The following is a 21,173-nucleotide window of genomic DNA, read 5'->3' as shown; positions in this document are numbered from 1 at the left end:
GACATTTTGTCATTTTCCCAAACATTATAATCGATATTTCTAACGAATATAAAGAAATAATACCTACACAATAAGTATATTTAGTAAAGCATATGCATTTCTCTAAATGTAAGATTGAACTAGTAATATTTATGTACTAGCTTTCCGCCCGCGGCTTCGCCCACGTAGTCAAAGAAAACCTGCATAGTTCCCGTTCCCGGGAGATTTCCGGTATAAAACTTATTCTATGTCCAAGTGTCCAAGCTATCTCTGTACCAAACTTCATCAAAATTGGTACAGTGGTTTAGGCGTGAAAAAGAGACGAACAGACAGAGTAAATTTCGCATTTAAAATATTAGTTATAGACTACAAGCCCGCATAGGACAAAAATATGGGTCAAATGAACCACCAGGGGATATATCTAGAACGATAGCAGAGCAAAAAATAATAAGATTCATCACTATGCCGTCACTTGTAAGCTGTCCAACTGAGTGCAGATGAGAATTGAAAAGTACAGGTAGACTCGGTAAATTTTGGTCATATATTTTTGTACGGCATTCTTAACCATCGATAGATCCATTAAAAATAATAAGAAACCGCTCAGTGCCGTACAAAAATGGTGGTCCACCAAGTCGGAATTTTTATTTAATTTCCGAGAGTTACCGGGGGTAAATTTGGTCATTTGACCATGTACGGCATCTGTGTCATACTATTGCTATACTGCTTTTAATCCATTATTCCGCAACGCCGTACAAAAATCATGGGGACAAGGGGAAAAAATAGAGAGTTGCAATCCCCTCTCTTTCCCCACTCCAGGGGGTCATTTGACTAAGTACGGCTTCGGTTCCAAAACATTATCTAGCACTCAAAAGTACTATTAAAAGCAATGCCGTCAAAAAATAATTGTTCTTTTAAATGTATACCAATAATCATCTTAATTTCATCGAATTCTTGATATAAAGAGCTGTAAGGTCATTTGACCCTGTACGGGAACTTTTTTTTTAACATGATATTGTAAAATTCAATTGTTGTATAGTATTGCCGTTCAAAAGAAACCGTTCTAAAAAAAGTTATAGAGAAATGCAAAACCAGAAATTTTGTTAAAGTTTAAACATCGTAGATTAATGAAATATAATAGTTTTCTACACTTTATTCGTTGTTTTAAATAGTATTAACATAGATAAATTAGGAAAAAACGATGCCGTACATTTTTGTGCAGACCACATCTTTTAGGCTGATGAAAGCGACGAAAGCTACAATTTTAAGGGTGCTTTATGGCCATTTGATACAGTACGGCATTAACATATTTTTACCCAACTACGGCAAAGCAAAAGGAGGGTTATGGTTGTTTACAGGTCATGTATGTATGTTCATCTATTCCCTCGTAACTTCTAAACTACTTATCAGAATTCGACAAATGACATATCATTAGAAGCGTCTGAATTGTTCACTGGATAATCAGCGACCAGCTATAAAGGCTATATGGGGTTTCACAAAATCTAATGTGGCGCCCTCTAGCGGACAAAACATACAGAGTAAAAAAATAAAGTTAAGATAAATATGCAGTGTTTGGTATCATTTGAAAGCACTTTACTTGTACATTTTGAATATGTATATATTACTAGCATTTGCTTGTGACTTTACCTGTATTCATGGGCTGATCTATACATATAATAAAATCGTAGGAAAGTCAAAACTGTACATTGAATATTTTTTTAAAAGAATACATAATCCATGATCTATAATCGATATAGAAGCCAAAAACATAGTTTTTAGAATTTTTGTCTGTTTGTCTGTTTGTCGGTTTGTCTGTTTGTCTGTTTGTCTGTATGTTTGTCCAGGCTAATCTCAGAAAGTACTGCACGGATTTACTTCAAATTTTGCATGAATATTACTAACAGGTCGGGTCAGGCTGTTATATACATATTATCATGCTATCACCTTCGGGGGAGGAGCTGTGAACCTTTATTTTTCTTACGTATTCCGTGTACTACGACAGCGTACAATATAAAGACTCATGTTTAAATGTTGTTTTTGAGTAAGCCATGCTATTGTCTACCTTTACACTATAAAAACTACATCATTTAAGTAATTTTGGCAGAGAAACAGTATAATGAATCTTAGTAGTATAAAGACAAATTTAAAACAGCGCCATCTATGAGATTTCATTAAAATTATATCAATTTACATAATATTAACGCTCCTTGGAAATTCATAATTTAAATATTATGATGTTGGTGAGTTTGTTTTTTTTTTTAAAGTTAAATAAATAATTCATATTATCTTCCCAGAGTAAATTTCAGGTGCGCTTATATTTCATGTGAATATACTAAATTTTTATAAGTGAGGGTAGATGTTTATTATTTGATGTTAGTTACAGTTATATAGGTAATAGACGTAGTATTTGTATTCTCTTTGGGTAATAGTAGATAACAGTGATTGTGTTCATTGGTTACATTTTTAAAAATCTTCGGCTTTTTTTTAATTTTCGCCTTCTTGCGTTCCCACAAAAGGTAAGTTACATATAGCTTTTATATTTATTGTTTATTATAATTATATAGTTAGACTCATGTTTTTAATTAGTTAAAGTTATTCTATACATATAATAAAATCGTAGGAAAGTCAAAACTGTACATTGAATATTTTTTTAAATCCATGATCTATAATCGATATAGAAGCCAAAAACATAGTTTTTAGAATTTTTGTCTGTTTGTCTGTTTGTCGGTTTGTCTGTTTGTCTGTTTGTCTGTATGTTTGTCCAGGCTAATCTCAGAAAGTACTGCACGGATTTACTTCAAATTTTGCATGAATATTACTAACAGGTCGGGTCAGGCTGTTATACAGTAAAAGTTCTTTATTCGCGGGCAATAGGTTCCGTAAATGTGCCGCGAATAGAGAAACCGTGAATATGGAATGGTAATTTGTATGGGGTTATAGGGGATACGTTCCTGGGTGACGAAATAAGGAAGCAAATACATAAAGAAATCAGTTCTATTGAAATTTTTGACCATACATATTTATTAATTACCATTTAATTAGGTATTATCTTCAGGTTTAGGCAATGACTTAGCACTTTTTACTCGTTTTTTAGTCGACATTATAAATTCGTAGTTGTAGTTCAGGCGTTTTCTAAGAATAACAATTGATTTTTATTTAGGTAAATACCTACATGTATGTACCGATGTACCGATTTGATCCGCGAATAAAGAATTTTGGGCCGCGAATATAGAAATTAGGTCGCATTTTTTCCACCCGCGAATAGTGAAACCGCGAATGAAGGAAGCGCGAATAAGGAACTTTGACTGTATACATATTATCATGCTATCACCTTCGGGGGAGGAGCTGTGAACCTTTATTTTTCTTACGTATTCCGTGTACTACGACAGCGTACAATATAAAGACTCATGTTTAAATGTTGTTTTTGAGTAAGCCATGCTATTGTCTACCTTTACACTATAAAAACTACATCATTTAAGTAATTTTGGCAGAGAAACAGTATAATGAATCTTAGTAGTATAAAGACAAATTTAAAACAGCGCCATCTATGAGATTTCATTAAAATTAAATCAATTTACATAATATTAACGCTCCTTGGAAATTCATAATTTAAATATTATGATGTTGGTGAGTTTGTTTTTTTTTTTTAAAGTTAAATAAATAATTCATATCTTCCCAGAGTAAATTTCAGGTGCGCTTATATTTCATGTGAATATACTAAATTTTTATAAGTGAGGGTAGATGTTTATTATTTGATGTTAGTTACAGTTATATAGGTAATAGACGTAGTATTTGTATTCTCTTTGGGTAATAGTAGATAACAGTGATTGTGTTCATTGGTTACATTTTTAAAAATCTTCGGCTTTTTTTTTAATTTTCGCCTTCTTGCGTTCCCACAAAAGGTAAGTTATAGCTTTTATATTTATTGTTTATTATAATTATATAGTTAGACTCATGTTTTTAATTAGTTAAAGTTATGACAAAATAAGAAAATGATGAAATTTTATTTTTATCATGTACATATAACTTTTACAAGACTATATTATACGCCCAAAGAAGGTCACTTTAGTTCTTGATAAAACTTTATTTGTTAGTAGCTTTTTATTAAAATTAGGTACACTTATCTTTTGATTTTTTTTTATTTACAGATTCAATGTTCATAAAAATTGACGATTTGCGTGAGGATGTAGTGGAAATTAGTAACCTTGCGCGTGGTCAATCAATATTCAATACATATTATAAGAAAATTCTAGAAAAGTGATGTCTGTACAATGAAAATATGTAAAAAAAATAGCAGGGGTTATTATTAAATTGATCTCAAACCCAAAACTGTAGTTATAATTTTTTTTGTCTGTTTGTCTGTATGTTTGTGCACGCTAATCTCAGAAACGACTTATCCGATTTAGATGCGGTTTTCACTAATATATTGTGGTAATCTTCATTTAACATTAAGTGTTTATTTCATGTTAATCGGTTTGTAAATAAAAAAGTTATGACCATTTAAGTATTCACGGCGAACATTTGCAAAGGCATTCTATTGTACACTATACAGTGTACGATAAAACGTAAGTTATCTGTTATACGCTACAGTAATTATTCCTTATAAATGTCCAGGTGATCATATCGAAAGTCCCCAAGGGTGGGGGGGTAAGCTGAGGTAGTAGGGGAGGAAGGGGTCAAATTAGAATTATGCTTACTTCTAGGTAAATTTTATACATAAAATGTCCTTTAAATTATGTCGTATTATATTTTTAACCCCTTTTAACCATTTTTAACCATGAAAAAGATGGGTGATAAGTGTTTGACCGCTATGTTTGTCTGTTTGTGCCACCGTAGCTCGCTAACAGGTAATACGAATTAGATGCGTGTTAGGCAGCATATTTTCCGACGCTGGTTCTTAGATAAAGTGTATCAAAATCGGTTCATCCATTTATTATACCTAGGTATATAGAGGTAAAAGTGGGAATGTGGGAAAAAATATTAGTTATATTTTTATCCAATTCGGTTTATCCATTTATTAGATTACAGCGGTGAAAGTGGGAATGAACAATAATCGAATGTGGTCAAATAATATACTCAAGCGGCATATCAAAATATAAAAGAGCAACGTGTTTTATCGAAATCGGTTCATCCGTTTATTACATTTAGGGGTGACAGTGGTTAGATAAATAAACCAAATGGAGCATCAAACGACAGGATATGACGTGTACATATAGGTATAATTAGATAATATGGTTTACATCAAAATCGGTTCTGCCATTTACTAGGTGTGGAAAGAGAAGGGTTGAAAGTCTGTGAAAGAAGAGGGGGATATGGGAGCGAGAGGATAGCCACACTCTGGAAATTTTGAACTCTACTCAAAGCCACATAGGCCTGGCTCTTGGCAATTTTTTTTCCTAAAGATACCACTTCTTTTGCCACTGTGATCCATTACAATTTGTGCACGGTTACGGCCCAACTTAAAAGATGTCAAGGAGCAACAAACTTATAGATATCAATATGATGTAGGAATGTAATATGGAGGTAGAGGTAGGTCTCGCTCACTTGAAAATATCACATGAAAATGAGAAACCGAAGTTAAAAATTTAAAAATTAAAAAGAAAAACCCAACGCAACGAAGGAAAAGGAATAAATAATAATTTTACAAACTTCCCGACGATCTTTAAAATTAAGTACCATTATAAAAAAAATATAATTGTATATGATATGATAATGATGGTATGGCAGCCCCGATAACTTTGTTTTTTTATTTTTATAAATATTTAAAATGGTATTTATTTTTAAACATCTTCGGGAAGTTTGTAAAATTAGTGAAACTTTTATTACATCGTCTCAAACTTTTTGGACTGTGTAGCGCATGTCGCGTGACGGTCGGCTGCCGAGTAGGTATAAAGCAGTGTTCGGAGTCATTATCGTACAAATACGATAATTTTGTGCCTAAGTTTCACTTTTACCGTGGTTTCATAAAACCACACAACATTTTTTCCTTTTTCTATGCACTTTTCTTCGTTACGTTGAGTTTTTTTTTTATTTAATTTTTATTGCACGGTCTAAACGGTTTAGTTACTACGGCGTGAGACAGGAAAGATCTGAGCGCCGCACTGAGACAAACGTCAAAACGCAAAGGAATAGAATCCGCTATCGATACTAATTATTGTCTTAAGCGTATGATGTTTTGATAAGGATTTGTTCACCTTACCAACGACGACGACGACCACGAACAAAATTTTCATCCAGTCGTAATTTAACAAAATTGTGCAATACACAATTAAAAATAAATAATTAAAATTTCCTGTCGTTCTGGTGATTGGAATTTTTATTTTTGAGATCTACGAATGAAAAAATAGATTTTTCGTAGAAACGGTTATATATATTGTCAAAAACATCCGTACATAGAAGGAATTTATTTTTATTTTTTAGCTCAGTTTAGTAATAAATTTTACTAACAGTTCGTTTAATTATTTATGGTAGTACGTGTTTATTCAATAAAAGTTAAGTAGTAACTACCTACTATGCAGTCACTATTCCACGCGGACGAAGTCGCGGGCACAGCTAGTTGCATATAATTCACATCTTTTCGTTCATAGCTTTTTTATTAGTTCATCAATTTAACGGAGTCCATTCCACCTGACTCCGACTTTCCAAGGTGATAATTAACCACCTCGAGCTTCTTAATATTAATGTATATTTATATTTTATTATCAAAATATAAAGCAAACATTTCGTTATATGGATTTTTTTCTTTTTCAGATTTTTCCCCTTTGAACCAACGAAAATGTACGGCACATGAAAAAATATTATCTATGCATAAAATACTTTAAAAATAAATTTATTTCGTCTTGTGTCAAATGACCCCCTGGAGTGGGGAAAGAGAGGGGATTACAACTCTCGATTTTTTCCCCTTGTCCCCATGATTTTTGTACGGCGTTGCGGAATAATGGATTAAAAGCAGTATAGCAATAGTATGACACAGATGCCGTACATGGTCAAATGACCAAATTTACCCCCGGTAACTCTCGGAAATTAAATAAAAATTCCGACTTGGTGGACCACCATTTTTGTACGGCACTGAGCGGTTTCTTATTATTTTTAATGGATCTATCGATGGTTAAGAATGCCGTACAAAAATATATGACCAAAATTTACCGAGTCTACCTGTACTTTTCAATTCTCATCTGCACTCAGTTGGACAGCTTACAAGTGACGGCATAGTGATGAATCTTATTATTTTTTGCTCTGCTATCGTTCTAGATATATCCCCTGGTGGTTCATTTGACCCATATTTTTGTCCTATGCGGGCTTGTAGTCTATTAGGATTTATATTTTTACTTATTCCATCCTCCATTTCAAGTATTTTTAAGACTTATATTGAGTGGTTTCATATTTTAATTATTTCAAAATAACACACCAAATTATGATCTTTTCATAGGCATAGTATCTAGTAAATAAAAATCTACTGGCATTTCATAAAAGGTACCTACGTAATCGACACAGCGTTCCACAATCACTTAAGTAAAGGTATGTGTTATAACTAAAATGGATTATTTTTAAGGTACATAGTGAGAAATCCGAGATTCTGTATCAAACCAGGCGTTATTATGAATAGACACTTCAGTTCGTAGTAGTTCTATAGGTATATCGTTCTTCTAATCCGATTAAGGTCTGCATCAAAGTAGGCGAGATTTTCGGAGATGAGAGTTTTCAGGTCAAAGCGTAACTCCTATTACTTAGACAAAATAGTAGAGTAGTAAGTGAATGGATTTTTAAGTAGAGTGTAGTGTTTTGGGTTGCTTTAAATAGGTGAATTTATTTTAATCGCTTTATCTATACTAATCTATTCATATGGTCAAACAGTTGATAAAATATTTTGTTATGAAGTTTTAAGTGTCCTGTCTGAGTTATAAAAAGTGAAAATATTATAACTAATTTGTTAATTTATTTATTTATTTATTTATGATAAGGTACCTTACAGCTAGTGATACAATTTTTGAGATGAATAAATACTAAGCTACGCCAATTAAAAGGTACACCAATAGGTAGTAAAAATAATATACGTATGTGAACAAAGACTAGTATAAGAATTTTACAAATGATAAGAGAAAATATTTTAATTTCATGTAGGTAAAGTAAGCATTGATCAAGCCCAATAAGTATTTATAAAGAAAGGAAATGTTTTAAATATCTACGAATTCATAATAAATTAAAACCAACTTAATTTAATATTAAGTAAAACCTGGTAAGTAGGATGTGATTGTGAGTGTGAGTGTGTGTGTGTGTGAAAGTGCGTGTATGAGAATGTGTGAGTGTAATAGCAGTGAGTGTAAAAAGCTAATGCATTATACATTATATAAGCTAATGTATTATATTATTATGTGAGCTGAGCTTCAGTATTGATTAATTGTAAAATAGTTAAGCTTAGATATTACCAGCAACGTAATAATTATTATAGGTAATAATGAACAAACTGATGTTTTATTTTATTTGTAAGTATATAGATTTGATAATAAATGGTGAACCTGAAAAATATGTGTTTTTCTACCCTCTTCTTACATCATACATGTAGGTATTGAGCCACTTAGGTAAACTTCACGCACGCACGTGATTCGTCTCTGGAGAAATATTAAGAAGAAATGCTGAATCAGCTCTCATAGTATCAAATATATTAACATTTAAAATCGCGATTATTTCAACTAATTACCTGCACATGCAAGTTTGCGTGCTACAAATATACCATCTTTCATACTGCAAACCAAAGGACTACGATCGTGTCAGGAAGGGGAAAGGACTTTAGTAGTTAATTCTCACTATCCTTTTACAAAAAAAATACATTCCATCATTCGAAATCACCATAGTTTGTGGGTTATATAAATACGTAGAAAATATAAAACGTAAAAGTTTTATCAACATCATGAGAACTTCAATCCTTTCTTTTATCAAAATTCGCATATATCACTAGATAAGAAAGCACGTTTAAGTATTGCAGATAAAAACGAGTTGCTTTAAGCACAATGTTTAATTTATTACTAAAGGTAGATAAAACACGGCGAATCAGAATCCTATGTATCTATCTTATCGATCGACTCGCAGTCAATGCATTGAGAATTTATAAGGAATAATAAGTCAACTGATCGACTTTCGTGATCTGCCAACTTGTATTTTCCATATCGCCTGGGATACAGAACACGCTATTGTTTATTGCAGAGGTGCATTTACATCAAACGAGGGAATTTAAAAAAGCTCATTTTAACCCACTATGTTTAATTCTATTAGTGTAAACAGGCGTATTATTTCGTTGTTCTTAGTGCTTCCGAAAGAAAGCTTTTGCTCTAGCTCTACACCTCTATGTTCGTTCGTTGTAAATGCTCCGTAATCCATAATCAAATGAAGCTTTCCAATTTATGAAAAGTTTATTATTGTCTGCTTAGATGTAACTAATGATATTATCTTATGTTTAAGACTTTAGTGATGAAAGTATACAAGGTGACTGGTAAGACGTCAGACGCATTTTGACAGGAGCTTTTTCTCATGAAACTGAACAACTTTTGTTCTACAACTTTGCTGAATTCGTAGAAAAAAAATTGGACTTTGTATGTAAATCGGTCAGCTGATTAGTGAAGTTTCCTTACAAAGTCAAATTTTTTTACGAATTCAGCAAAGTTGTAGAACAAAAGTTGTTCAGTTTCATGAGTAGAAGCTCCTGTCTAAATTCGTCTGACATCTTGTCAATAATTGGAATAAACTGAATTATAATGGGTGCTAATTAAACAGGCTTCTTTTAAATATCATTATTCGCCCCCAAAAATGTATGTTGCCTTCTAAATTACTAAGTCAGCCACAATTAACGAGCATCTAAATAATATTATCTTAGCCACTAGTTATCTTCTATGTAAACCACTCTAAATACAACTCAGCATAATGATTATTTTTTAGCATCTAAATTTGGAGCATGCATTCTAACAGTAAACTTCTAAAATACTATTAAATGACATCAAAAATTATATTTATTTAGCTTCTAACTTTTTAACTCAGTACGTTTAAAATGTAACTCATCCCATATTAATTGATCGTCAAAATTTTGCTTAAAATGTCATCAAATAGTCGGTATATTGACCACTAATATTATCAGAAGCTATTTGGGAGAGACAAAATAAAAGAATTTATTTTTGAAAAATCAATTGTTTATTGAATAACCATCATTTTACTTATAGTAAATAATAGAAACATATTTTAAAAAGAATGTAGGTAGGTAAACAAAAACCATTATTGGATAATTAGCGCAGCTCGCGCTTTAGTTGGCCTTCCACGCTTTCGTTTTAATCCAAGTGGTTGTGACTTTGCCTCTAATGGTGGCGTCACGTATTTCAGTCTGATTGCAAGGCCTATTAGATGCTTGCAGCTGTACTTGCGATAAAAGTCTAGACAATCACAGCAACCAGTAATCCACTCGGTCTGATTGTTTGGTAGTACTACGTTCCAAGATGAAAAAAAAACTTTTTTGTATTCGTCAAAACACCTGAATTTCTTCTCAGCTTGATTAATTTTGAATGAGTTGTTGTCTGGAATTAAATATGTGGTGCTGTCCGGTGTTGAATGTACAACTCTAATTTTGGTATCAGTTTTAGCCCATTGATATCCTGTTGTCCAATCTGATAACTGCAATTCAGGTTGTGTCGCAATTTTTTCTTCTGTTGCTTGTAGTGACCAGCCTTTAACCATTTCCTCTGCTACCACGAGAAAACGGGCCAACGGTATACGCTCGCGGAGGGTGTTGTGGTCTTTTATAACTCTATTAAAGGACTCGAGTGCGTTGTTCGTCGCTGGTGATATTGGTGCTGCACCCAAATACCAATTTGGATTTTTTATAAGCCATTCTTTTTTAAAATATTTTACGAATGCTTTTTGGTCTTTCCATTTCTTCAAGAACAACTTCGAAGCAGCAGAAAATACTTCAACAGATGTAGCTGATTGCAATGCATCAATGTCTTCCAATAAATATTTTCGAAAATTCTTCTCTGTTGTTTGGTCCAATTTAGTACAAATCTTCTTCTTAGCGTGAGCCCAACACATTTTCACAATCGCTTCTTTTCCAAACACATCACGAAATGCATTCTGTATATTTTTTGCCGCGTCGCAAACTAGGATCTTCGGTTCAAAGGTATGAGAAAAAATTGACAAAAGATTGCTCTTTAATCCTTGAAACATTGTTTTAAAATCAGCTTTACATTCATTTGTAGATACTGTCAAGCAAATGGGGTGAAATTTTCTGTTTTTATCGGTTGTTCCTACTATCAATACAGGATACCCTTGCCAAATCAATTTATATGTTGCATCTGCATGGAGAATGTCAGCAGAAATGCATTGTTTCAATAAATTCTTAGTAGATAATACGATACGAAAACTATGTGGATCACTTTCTAAAATATAATAGGCTATAACAAAGACTTCGTTCTCGTTGTCAGGGACATTTGTATGATTAATAATCCATTTTTCTAGCTCTCCTAAAGAAATTGTGCCATAGTGCCATTGCCCATATTTGATACGCCGGCGATCTGCTAAATAGTTATAAAGCTGCCGTTTTGTAGGTATTTTAAGTTCAGGATTTTTCTTCAAATTCTCCAAGATTGATTTCGGCTTTAGGTGGAGGTCATACAGTTTATTAATTTCAGATTTAGTTTCATCGCAAATACCATAACGGTAGCTATTCTTAATAAAATCGTGATTATGTTCGCGATCTGTGCTATAAAGTAACACTGCCTCTGTATCCGCCTCAAATAGCAAATATATTTCTGCAGCACACTGTACTCCTTTACGTGGTACTTTGTTGCATCTATAAAAACGTTTTTTTCCTTCTATGGAAAAATGTGTAGTGCGTACTGCCCACGTCTTTTCTGCACTCACGGTTTCTTCGGCAAAACTTACACACGAAAATTTGTTTACAAATATCCAGTTCTTAGATTCACCTCGCTTTTTTTTCGACAGCTGACCTTCTTCTTGTGATTCCTCGTCAGAACAGTACAGTGGTACTTCATTTTCACTTTTAGACGTCATAACTAATTATTACTCATCGAAAACTTTAATTAAACTTCAGCGAAAACAATTGCAATACGAACGCACGAACGACAATAAACAATTACACGTGAACAACTCAACTCGTCGTCACATGAATCGAATGGCGCTCTCTGATTGGTGCAAATGGCCGGTCGCAGTCGTTTCGCGTACTCGCGCCAAATCATGCAGTGGCTATTTTCACGTTAAAAGAATACGATGCATTATTTTACATGCTAAGTTATAATAAATGATGCTTTCTGTAGAAGCTTGAATTATATTTTTTTGAGGAAATTGTGTTGAAGCTGTAAAACGTAAAATGGTGACGAGATGTAAAATCCGTGGCCGAGTTAGTAAATTAGGTGGCAATGCATAAATAAGAAGGACAGTCACAATAATTGATGATCTTTACTTGACGCTTTCTATAGAATATTTAGTGGGCGTTGTAAAAAAGACGAATTAGTTTATTAGAGACTATGTTATTATCCCGTGGCTTAGTTATAAAATTAGAAGTTTAATCACGTGTCCGATAAATAATTTTGTGGCTAGACTTATAATTTCCCAATTATAATTAATCTATTTATGGTGCTAACTTCATTAACAACAGAAAAAGCAGGCCATTTTCAAATGAGAAACATATTCTTGGAAAACGTAAATAATCATTTATTAGCGTCGCTCTCATAAATTCTTTTTAAAGTGACATAATTAATTTACAACGGGTTGTTTTCGTCTTTTAGGGAAAAAATTAATAATACTAAAGAGAGGGTCTCCCTTTTGAAAAAATGAGTAAAAATATCGAATTACATGGTTAATTTAATTTCTTTATTAAAATGGTGCTTAATTTAGCTTATTTTAAAAATGTTAAAATTAAAACACAATAATATTATCTACCTTAATATGATGGCTATGGCTATGGAAATAATATAGATGTTAAAATATCATATTTATAAATCTAAAACCTACTACGCCTATATGAAACTCTAAGTTTTACGTTAACATTTCCCATGAACTTTTTTTTAAACTATTCCATCTCGCCCCGAGCTCTGTATGTTCCCATGTCCCCCTTCTACCATTCCATCATATCAAACTTAAAATAAACATAAAAACAACAGTCGGCAGTCGCATAAAAGACTTTTTAAATATTAGTACCTAAACTAGCGCCATGCTAGAAACACATCAATCATCGCGTGTGCTTTGTGCTACAACCTGTCTGCATTCAGCTTTTTCCAGATTAAAAATAAAAAGGCGTAAAATAAAAAGAAAAGGTACCTACGTAATGTTGCATACGAACTATTGAGTAATCAGTGATGTGGAAGCGTTTGTTGCAGATTTCAATCGTGTTTGTGTTTGCTCTTTGCTACGTTACACGAGTATTGACCGACGAACTTGTTAGCGAAATATTTTAATGAAGAATTCCATGCATGCTCGGAACTGAAATAGCGCTGACTGAATATTGCATATCCAATTTTAATCCATATTAATTGATTTTTGAATAATTTACACACCCACCTGACCGGCGGAGAACAAAGGAAAGGAATTTTCAAGAAATACTGGAAATAATGAACACATATTTTTTTAATAATTAAGTATTTTCTTATATTGTGGCACAGCCTATCTCTAATTTATAAATCTTAGCTACACGTTCTCAATTATTATTGAAAATCTGTTAACAATAAACCGTTAGCTAATAACTTTATTGAATCTATAATGTTTATATTATTGTCAAAATCTTTTGCCAAATAATATTATCTAACTTTAAAATGAAGACGACAAAACAGCAATCTATAAGAATTCTTAACGTTTTAATAGCAAGGACAAAAAAGCTTAGCAAAAGTTGTATAAACGTAGAATACAGAGCATTATTTATTGTTGATATTATACCACATTGAAGCTATACGTATGAAGTTTAAAATTCCTACAAGGTGCCGGTTGGCTTAAGCTGGATCGTGGATGGCCTCGTTATGTGGAGCAAACAAAGAGAGCGTAGAAACTCGGTTTAAAGGGCATACTGCAGATGTCAAGCATGAGCAGATCAGAGTAGGTATTGTTCGGAAACTTATTGTTTTCAGAACTGATACGTGACGAATTTTCAATTAGAACTTGCATGAATTAACAAGCAGTGTTCTCTCTTGAACTTTGTATACGTTTAAAATATGCTTCCAATTATTATTTTGTAGGATTCAAATTGACGGATGAAATTAATGTATCTTTTAGATATTTCTATATTTTTATTATGATTTAATTGATTTAATTAATTTGATGACTTATGAAATGTGTACTAGGCTACATTATATACTACGTATAATGCTTAAAAATAGTGGCATTTTCTATGCAATATCCGAAATTCTTCATTCAAAAGGATCGTTATGTTCCTTATTCCACTTGCATTTAAATAAACATATTTAAAATGCACCACAGTGGTATTAATTCTCCAAAATAACAACCACTCAGAGATGAAACTGCGAGAACTGCTTATAAAATGTAAATGAGGAAAACATTGTGGTGAAAAAATGCGAAGTGCTATATTATGGAGGTCCCTCACTCCACAGACGGAAGCCACGACTAGCCCTCGGCAATTTTATACAGTTCGTTCGTTCAACAGAAACCTTTATTCGTTCGCCACTTTAAAATATGTGGCAAACGGGCAAACGCATCACTAATTGGAACGCCTATGAAAACAATACATGTCGTGCGGTTAAATCGCGTTTAATTAAATAATTATTAATGAATTTGGTGTTTCATGTTAAATAGACAACGCGGAATTTTTAGATGCTACTGTTGTGTTCAAAATTAAAATGCACAAGTTCCCAGTAAAAAAAAATCTAAAAGAAGGAGCGTTTCTGAGTTTCTTGTTGATTTTGGACTAAAGTTAAAGTAACAATTATTATCATTAGAACACAAATATTTCTATTTCAAGAGCATAATCCTTTACCGCTATATTGGTCATACTCATTTAATAAATTTGATAATAATGTTAACAAAATAGTTAATTTGCGAAATATTTTGCATACAAGAATTTTAAAATAATCAACATATTTCAAATTTATTTCAAGAAATTTAACTTACTTTTTTTATTCTTATGAAGCCTATCCTAAAATATTTTAATAATGCACCACACCTGAACTCGCTGACTTTAATGCGCAGTAAACTGGAAATATAAATGAAAATACATAATTAATTTTCACCAACACAAATGATACCTACGTTTCCATTGAATTGAAAACGATTAATTGATGGCCTTTTTATTATTATTATTTTATAATAATCGTAAAGATTTTATTAAGTAGGTATACGTAACACTATTTTATTCCCCGTTTTATCATTAATTTACGTAATAAAACTATCTTATTAACACGTTTAACGTCTCGTACGGAGGCCCATTAAATATATTAACGACGCGTTGCACTTTTCTTAAAATAACTGAAAACTGCCGCGTTTATGGTGTCATAAAGCACCGTGTGCTTGGAAACATTGTGGTTTACTGCATGCTTACAACTATCTTTTCCTTAATTTGTATTCCTTTCCTAAAGAAGATATTAAATCTATTTGCTATCTCTCCAGAGGCAGCGCTTGAAATAGGTTATAATATTACATTTCTGGTAGTTGAAAGATCGTCGTAATGGAAGTAATATCGTTGATAAGATTGCATACGGTATACGTTATTATTTATTAACATGTTAGTTCTATTACGTCAGTACTAACATAATATTAGACTTGAATATTTCTTTTGAAGAAACCTGGATTATATCTAAGATTAATCAAATATGTATTGCCTTTTATACTAATGCTTGATCAAAACCTTGTGAATTTAACTTATAACTTTTTATTTTTTCTATTAATAAAGCTACTTTTCTATACATATGAACAGGAATGCGGCCATAATTACACTTATGCGTAATAGATAAGCTTGATAATAAAGTTGTGTTTGCGCTCTAAGCTCATTGACATAAAAAGGCCGATTAGCGTAATAGCTGGCTATTAAGAAAAGAAAAATAAGATAAAACTATTAGCAACGTGCAAAATAAAATCGGACTAGCTGGCGAGATTAGGTATTGTAATACTGTAAAGAGAGAACACTAGATGTTGAACACTGAACAGTGTGAGTATCGATTCGGTCAGATTGCTGAATAATTAACTTGCAAGCGAACGGTTATAATAGGTTGCATATTTAACGGCACACAATAACATCTGGATGTCACGTATGAATGGAATTTATTAGGATAATGTAGCAACAGATGTACGTATGGATCCATTTCAACGGATACAAACGGTGATTACGAAAAATCAGATGATATGGAACGCTTTGTAATGACAGCATCTGGCACACCAATATGATTGATTAAAAATGGTTAATACGGTTTGTAATTACAAAAACGGTATTTTATTTTTGAAGAATGGATATCGCAAATCGGACGTTGCTAATTGCTTGCTCGTTTTGCCACGTTCTGCAGTATTTTTAAATTTAAACTGTTATTTTGTATTTGGATATCAGAAAACGATTTGGATTTTTTGCATAACTGTATCAAAAGTGACGCTAAAATAAACCCTATTTCTACAACAACGTACATAATTTTGAGATACATAATTATTAAGAAAACCGCTCGATCACATCCAGACGTGACATGTCTTTTTTGTATCACAATGTAGATAAGATTCCTCATTACATTATCGCACACTAATTTGGCTTTATCCATAATACAAGAAATCTTCCACATCTAGTACATAATTATATTATACTGTATATTCTATAACATCTGAAGATATATGTATGGTATATTTTCAATAGAATTCCGAAAACAACCGCATCACCCAAACAATTCATTATGCGAAATAACAATACGATTGGACGGTCACAATAATAGCGACGCAGGTGCAGGGTATTTAAAAATTGGGACAGGTTGCGGATACTCGAGTCCCAGTAAGTGCGCACTTGATTGGCGGTACAATTTAATTTTCAATCAGGCTGAATGACGTTCTAGAGGACCGCCGCTATTCGCTTTGATTAAAGTTCACTTCACCACCACTCGATTTGCTATCCCCGTCAAATATTATTATTATGGGTAATGTATTGCGCGCCCTTTGTTCAGAAATATTAGACAAATCATGTTTTTTAAATATAATTGTTTAAAGGAAAATTTGGGTTTCTTTCTTCTATCGATAGTAAATATAAAAGTATCTACGTAATCTGCAAAATAGGTACGTACCTAATTTTTCATATGAGTTTTGTTTAAAAATCATAAAAAGAAAAACTAAAAGCATAATTATGAATGTAGAGTTCTCTCTACATTACAATATTAACAATATTTTATACAAATGTGTTCAAATTATATGGGCATTTAGTCAATTAAAGGTAGATACGTAGATTTATTAGTTTCCTAAACAGCTGATTACAGAATTCATAAGAGTAAACAAAGCTTATACGAAAGAACATTACGAGATGTGGTTGCTTCGGTTTATTAGAACGCGCACGCGGTAAGCCCTACCTGTTGCGAGATGATGTGTTCGGAATGCTAAAGTGGCTTACCGGATGCCATTCTTCAACCGACTACCGCCGTGCAAATGGTTTGAACGTGGAGATTATTCAAATTATTATATGCTGCGAATATTCTTAACCATTCTACTGATAATCTTATTATTTTGGTTGCCTACTTTCCTTATTTACTCTGTCAAAAGTTCGCTTCATCCTATATTCCCTTTTCAAGTGATCACACGATAACTTTATTCATTTCTGATCGTTTTACTCAATACAAATACAGTCGTTTTATAGCTTCAGATTTGAAGTGTTTCCAGTTCAACTTTGAAATTGCTGTTTGAAATAAGTTTCATGTGGAAATGTGTTATGTGTGTACATTGTACGTATACCATTCGTGACGATTGATTCAGACTTAATGGTCTAGTGAGAAGATACTCTAAGTTCGTATCGGATGCCTAACCGATGATCGATTGACCCAAATTGTCTAACAATAGCTTCTTCCAACTTGGTCATGCATTGAATATAGTAACAAATTTAAGTGATAAAAATGAACACGGTCTTGCCGAGGGTGACCCAAAACTTATAAGCAGATGAAACAAACCTCGAAACTTTGAAGGTTATCTTAGTTCTTTTGATTATTACGGCGCGTCGTCTTCTAACCACGGCGGCGGTGCCCGTGAGCAGCGCGCTTTTAACTTCGTGGTCGCTGGTCTCATCGGCGCTGAGGTCGGGCGGCTCGAGCTGAGCGGGCTGCACGGGCCCGCACGCCGCGCCCGCGCCCGCCGAGCCGCGCCGCGCGCTCCACGCGAGCATGGAACTCTTGAAACACCTGAGCGCCTTCGTTGTATAGGCTCCCTCAATGCACTGCCACCATGCAACAACATATCGGCCCACCGACACCCGTCGCACTTCGCGGTATATTTGATAACGCACTCTCCACGATTGATCGCGATAAAATTCCACGGGACCCTCGGGTTACCACATAAAAATATTGCCGCACCGACGTCATTCGCTTTAAAAAGTTAAAGAAAGCACATGTGGCGGTTTTATGGTAATTAAGTCGATAAAATGCGCGCGCTGATCCTCGCCATATTTATCAAAAAACAAACAATGTGGTATCTTACGCACACACATTAGTGGCTCGCCAAACTTCAATGCGTATGATTGTGGCTATTACGGATGACGCGATGTGTTAAAAATTGGAATAGGTAACTGACTCTTATCGAGGCTTAATTTATTCTTCTTTGTTTGTTATATTGTATATAGAGGCTCTAGGTATGTAAGTACAAATTCTTAATATTATTTTTTTACAAAAATTTATGTAAGTATACAATAAATTGTTAAGAAACTATACACGGTCTTAGAGTTGACATTGGTAGAGTCAATACGGCGTGACCTTCACACTGGAATCCATCTATTTAAAATAATTGTAACAGCGATCTGTGTGTTTTGATGCATATACGTTTTCCATGAAACAAAATGGAATATCGTTAAAACGTATTGAGTTAAATAAAACGAGATCACTTCACTGCAGCCGGCACTGAATCGAGCTCACGCGCGGAAATGTCACTGACTCTGGAGTGGGCTCGCATGAGCCACTAGAAAAGATGAAATTGTAGTTTTAGTACGTGCACGATCACGGGGACATGTACATTAACTAACCGCGAACCCGAGACAGCGCACGAGCCGCCATGTCTGGATCATTGTGGCGTTGGCGCCGAAATAGAAATGCTTCCGAATGACACTGTGTCGTGGAGATCGTCTTTGTCGCGTCGCGGTCGACCAAAGAGGAAAGAGATACGTGCTTTGTATAATTTATAACACAGCGACGTAATATTTACTTACAATAATGTCATCATTGTGATCTTATTTCAAGTAAATTTATTAGGTAATATTGTTGTAGGATTTAGAAACAATATGATGTTTGTAAGTTTCTGATACAGACATACAGTGATTTTTTATGCTAATGATAACCGGGTGATTATTCAATTTTTTTAAAGGTAATTTCTGTGAATTGTTTGAACTCTTTGTTCTTATGTGTTATTGTAAATAGTTCTTCGATGATAAATTTAGATACCTACTGATCGTTTTTAAAAAACATAAATCCGCTGTGATAAATTTAAATACTTAGAATATAGGTACACGCTCTATGTGCGCATTCTTTATATTATGTAGAGTTTTTGAATTCGATTAATATTAATATTGTATTCTGTAATATGTTTATTTTATTTTTATTTAAATATTTAATGTATTAGTTTATACCCAAGTACTTAAATATTATTACATTACAGATGTTATGATGTTAGATAATTTCATAAGTTACACGCACTTATAAAGATCACATGCGCACAATAATATCTATTTTTTACAATAATAGAGACCTAATCGTACAAAACAACTACAATACAATGTAAAAACATTCTGATGTTCGCGATACAGAAACGCGTCCCCTAATAGCTCAGTTATTTATGACTTTGTTGGGAGCCTATCTTTATTTATTGCCATCACAGCCATCGCTTGTAATACGCAAAAAAGTAAAGGTATTTCACTTTTCCTGGGCTAAAATAATATAATAAATTCTCAACATGAAAAAATAGGTACGTGTTTTATATCGAATTTTTATTGTGAATACACAAACAAGAAGAGTTTTGATCTTCCGCGGATAATTGATTCGCTATCAAAATAGAAATAAGGGCGCTTGTGCACTACAAGGAATTTTACTGTCCGGCATTCCGATTTTTTACGGTCCGGTTTGGCATGAAAAATCCGATGAATTGGCTTGTGCACCTGTCCGTCCGTCTTTACTCGGATCAGTGCGGTACAGTTCAAGGAAGTTTGGCGGTAGAATGCTATCATATTTTTTTTGCATTTTACAAGAAACGAGTAAAAAATATAGAAGATGAAATATTATATTACTTCGTAAGATATATTATTCTATAAAAAGTAAAGTTCCGTAAGAGATTTAAAATGCGTGTTTCACTTATTTATTTTAATCGGTGACGAGGAGCTAAAGCTATTCCCACTTGAACTTTGACTTACCAACACTTACTTAGATAATAATTATAGGTCAATGTATATAAAAATAACAATACCGAATTTCAAATCACATTGCCAGCTAAAAGGAAGTAAAACAAGAGCTTGCTTTCAATTGGCATATGCTGTAAAAAGAGTAAAATCCAAGCAAGTGGGCATTCGAAAACAATTATATGTACAGCGACTCGTAGACACAAAAAACCATCCGGAACAGGGAAAAGTGAAATGTCGGACAGTAAAATTACGTATAGTGGACAAGCTATCATTTAGATTAATGGCGTGCCATACCGGACCGTAAAAAATCGGAATGCCGGACAGTAAAATTCCTTGTAGTGCACAAGCGCCCTTAGGGCGCTTGTGCACTGGAAGTGTGTCCTGGAAGGAAGTTTACTGTCATCGGTTTTTTCATGCCACACCGGACCGTAAAAATCGGAATGCCGGACCGTAAAATTCCTTGTAGTGGACAAACGCCCTAAATCTATAAACTCAACAATATCATGTCAAATGATTGAGCAAATAAATAATGAATTTTATAACTAATTATAACAAATAAATAATAATAGGTATTATAGGTACCTAACTAGAACTTGTGGGTACTAATACAAAAAATTGAGAAGGTCATATAATTTTATTTCTATACTTTAAT

The 21,173-nt window shown here is 33.3% G+C and overlaps 2 protein-coding genes across 5 annotated transcripts in view; both read right to left on the bottom strand.

The window, feature by feature from the left end:
- The window catches only part of rdgA (retinal degeneration A), an 86,360-nt gene that overhangs the window by 43,799 nt on the left and 21,388 nt on the right, over positions 1 to 21,173 (bottom strand). The gene's annotated exons all lie outside the window — the stretch shown is intronic.
- On the bottom strand, positions 10,183 to 12,080 carry LOC149482213 (uncharacterized). The gene is made up of 2 exons (XM_089704512.1): positions 11,199 to 12,080; positions 10,183 to 10,922 (listed from the first exon to the last, which is right to left on the bottom strand). The coding sequence occupies exons 1-2, from the start codon at positions 12,022 to 12,024 to the stop codon at positions 10,237 to 10,239; spliced, it is 1,512 nt and encodes a 503-aa protein (XP_089560638.1). The 5' UTR covers positions 12,025 to 12,080; the 3' UTR covers positions 10,183 to 10,236.

The sequence above is a fragment of the Colias philodice genome, chromosome 15 (assembly GCF_061535455.1).
Source record: "Colias philodice isolate Cphi_HAF_F1 chromosome 15, ilColPhil1 Martin Lab GWU primary, whole genome shotgun sequence".
NCBI lineage: Eukaryota > Metazoa > Arthropoda > Insecta > Lepidoptera > Pieridae > Colias > Colias philodice.
Note: the sequence above shows the minus strand (reverse complement) of the source record. Positions and strands in the feature narration are given on the sequence as shown.

Excerpts from the sequence above, each read along its gene's own strand:
- LOC149482213 (XM_089704512.1), bottom strand. The coding sequence starts at position 12,024 with ATGACGTCTAAAAGTGAAAATGAAGTACCACTGTACTGTTCTGACGAG. Across the intron at positions 10,923-11,198 it reads GACAGTATCTACAAATGAAT|TATTTTCTGCTGCTTCGAAG; the intron begins GTAAAGCTGATT and ends CATCTGTTGAAG.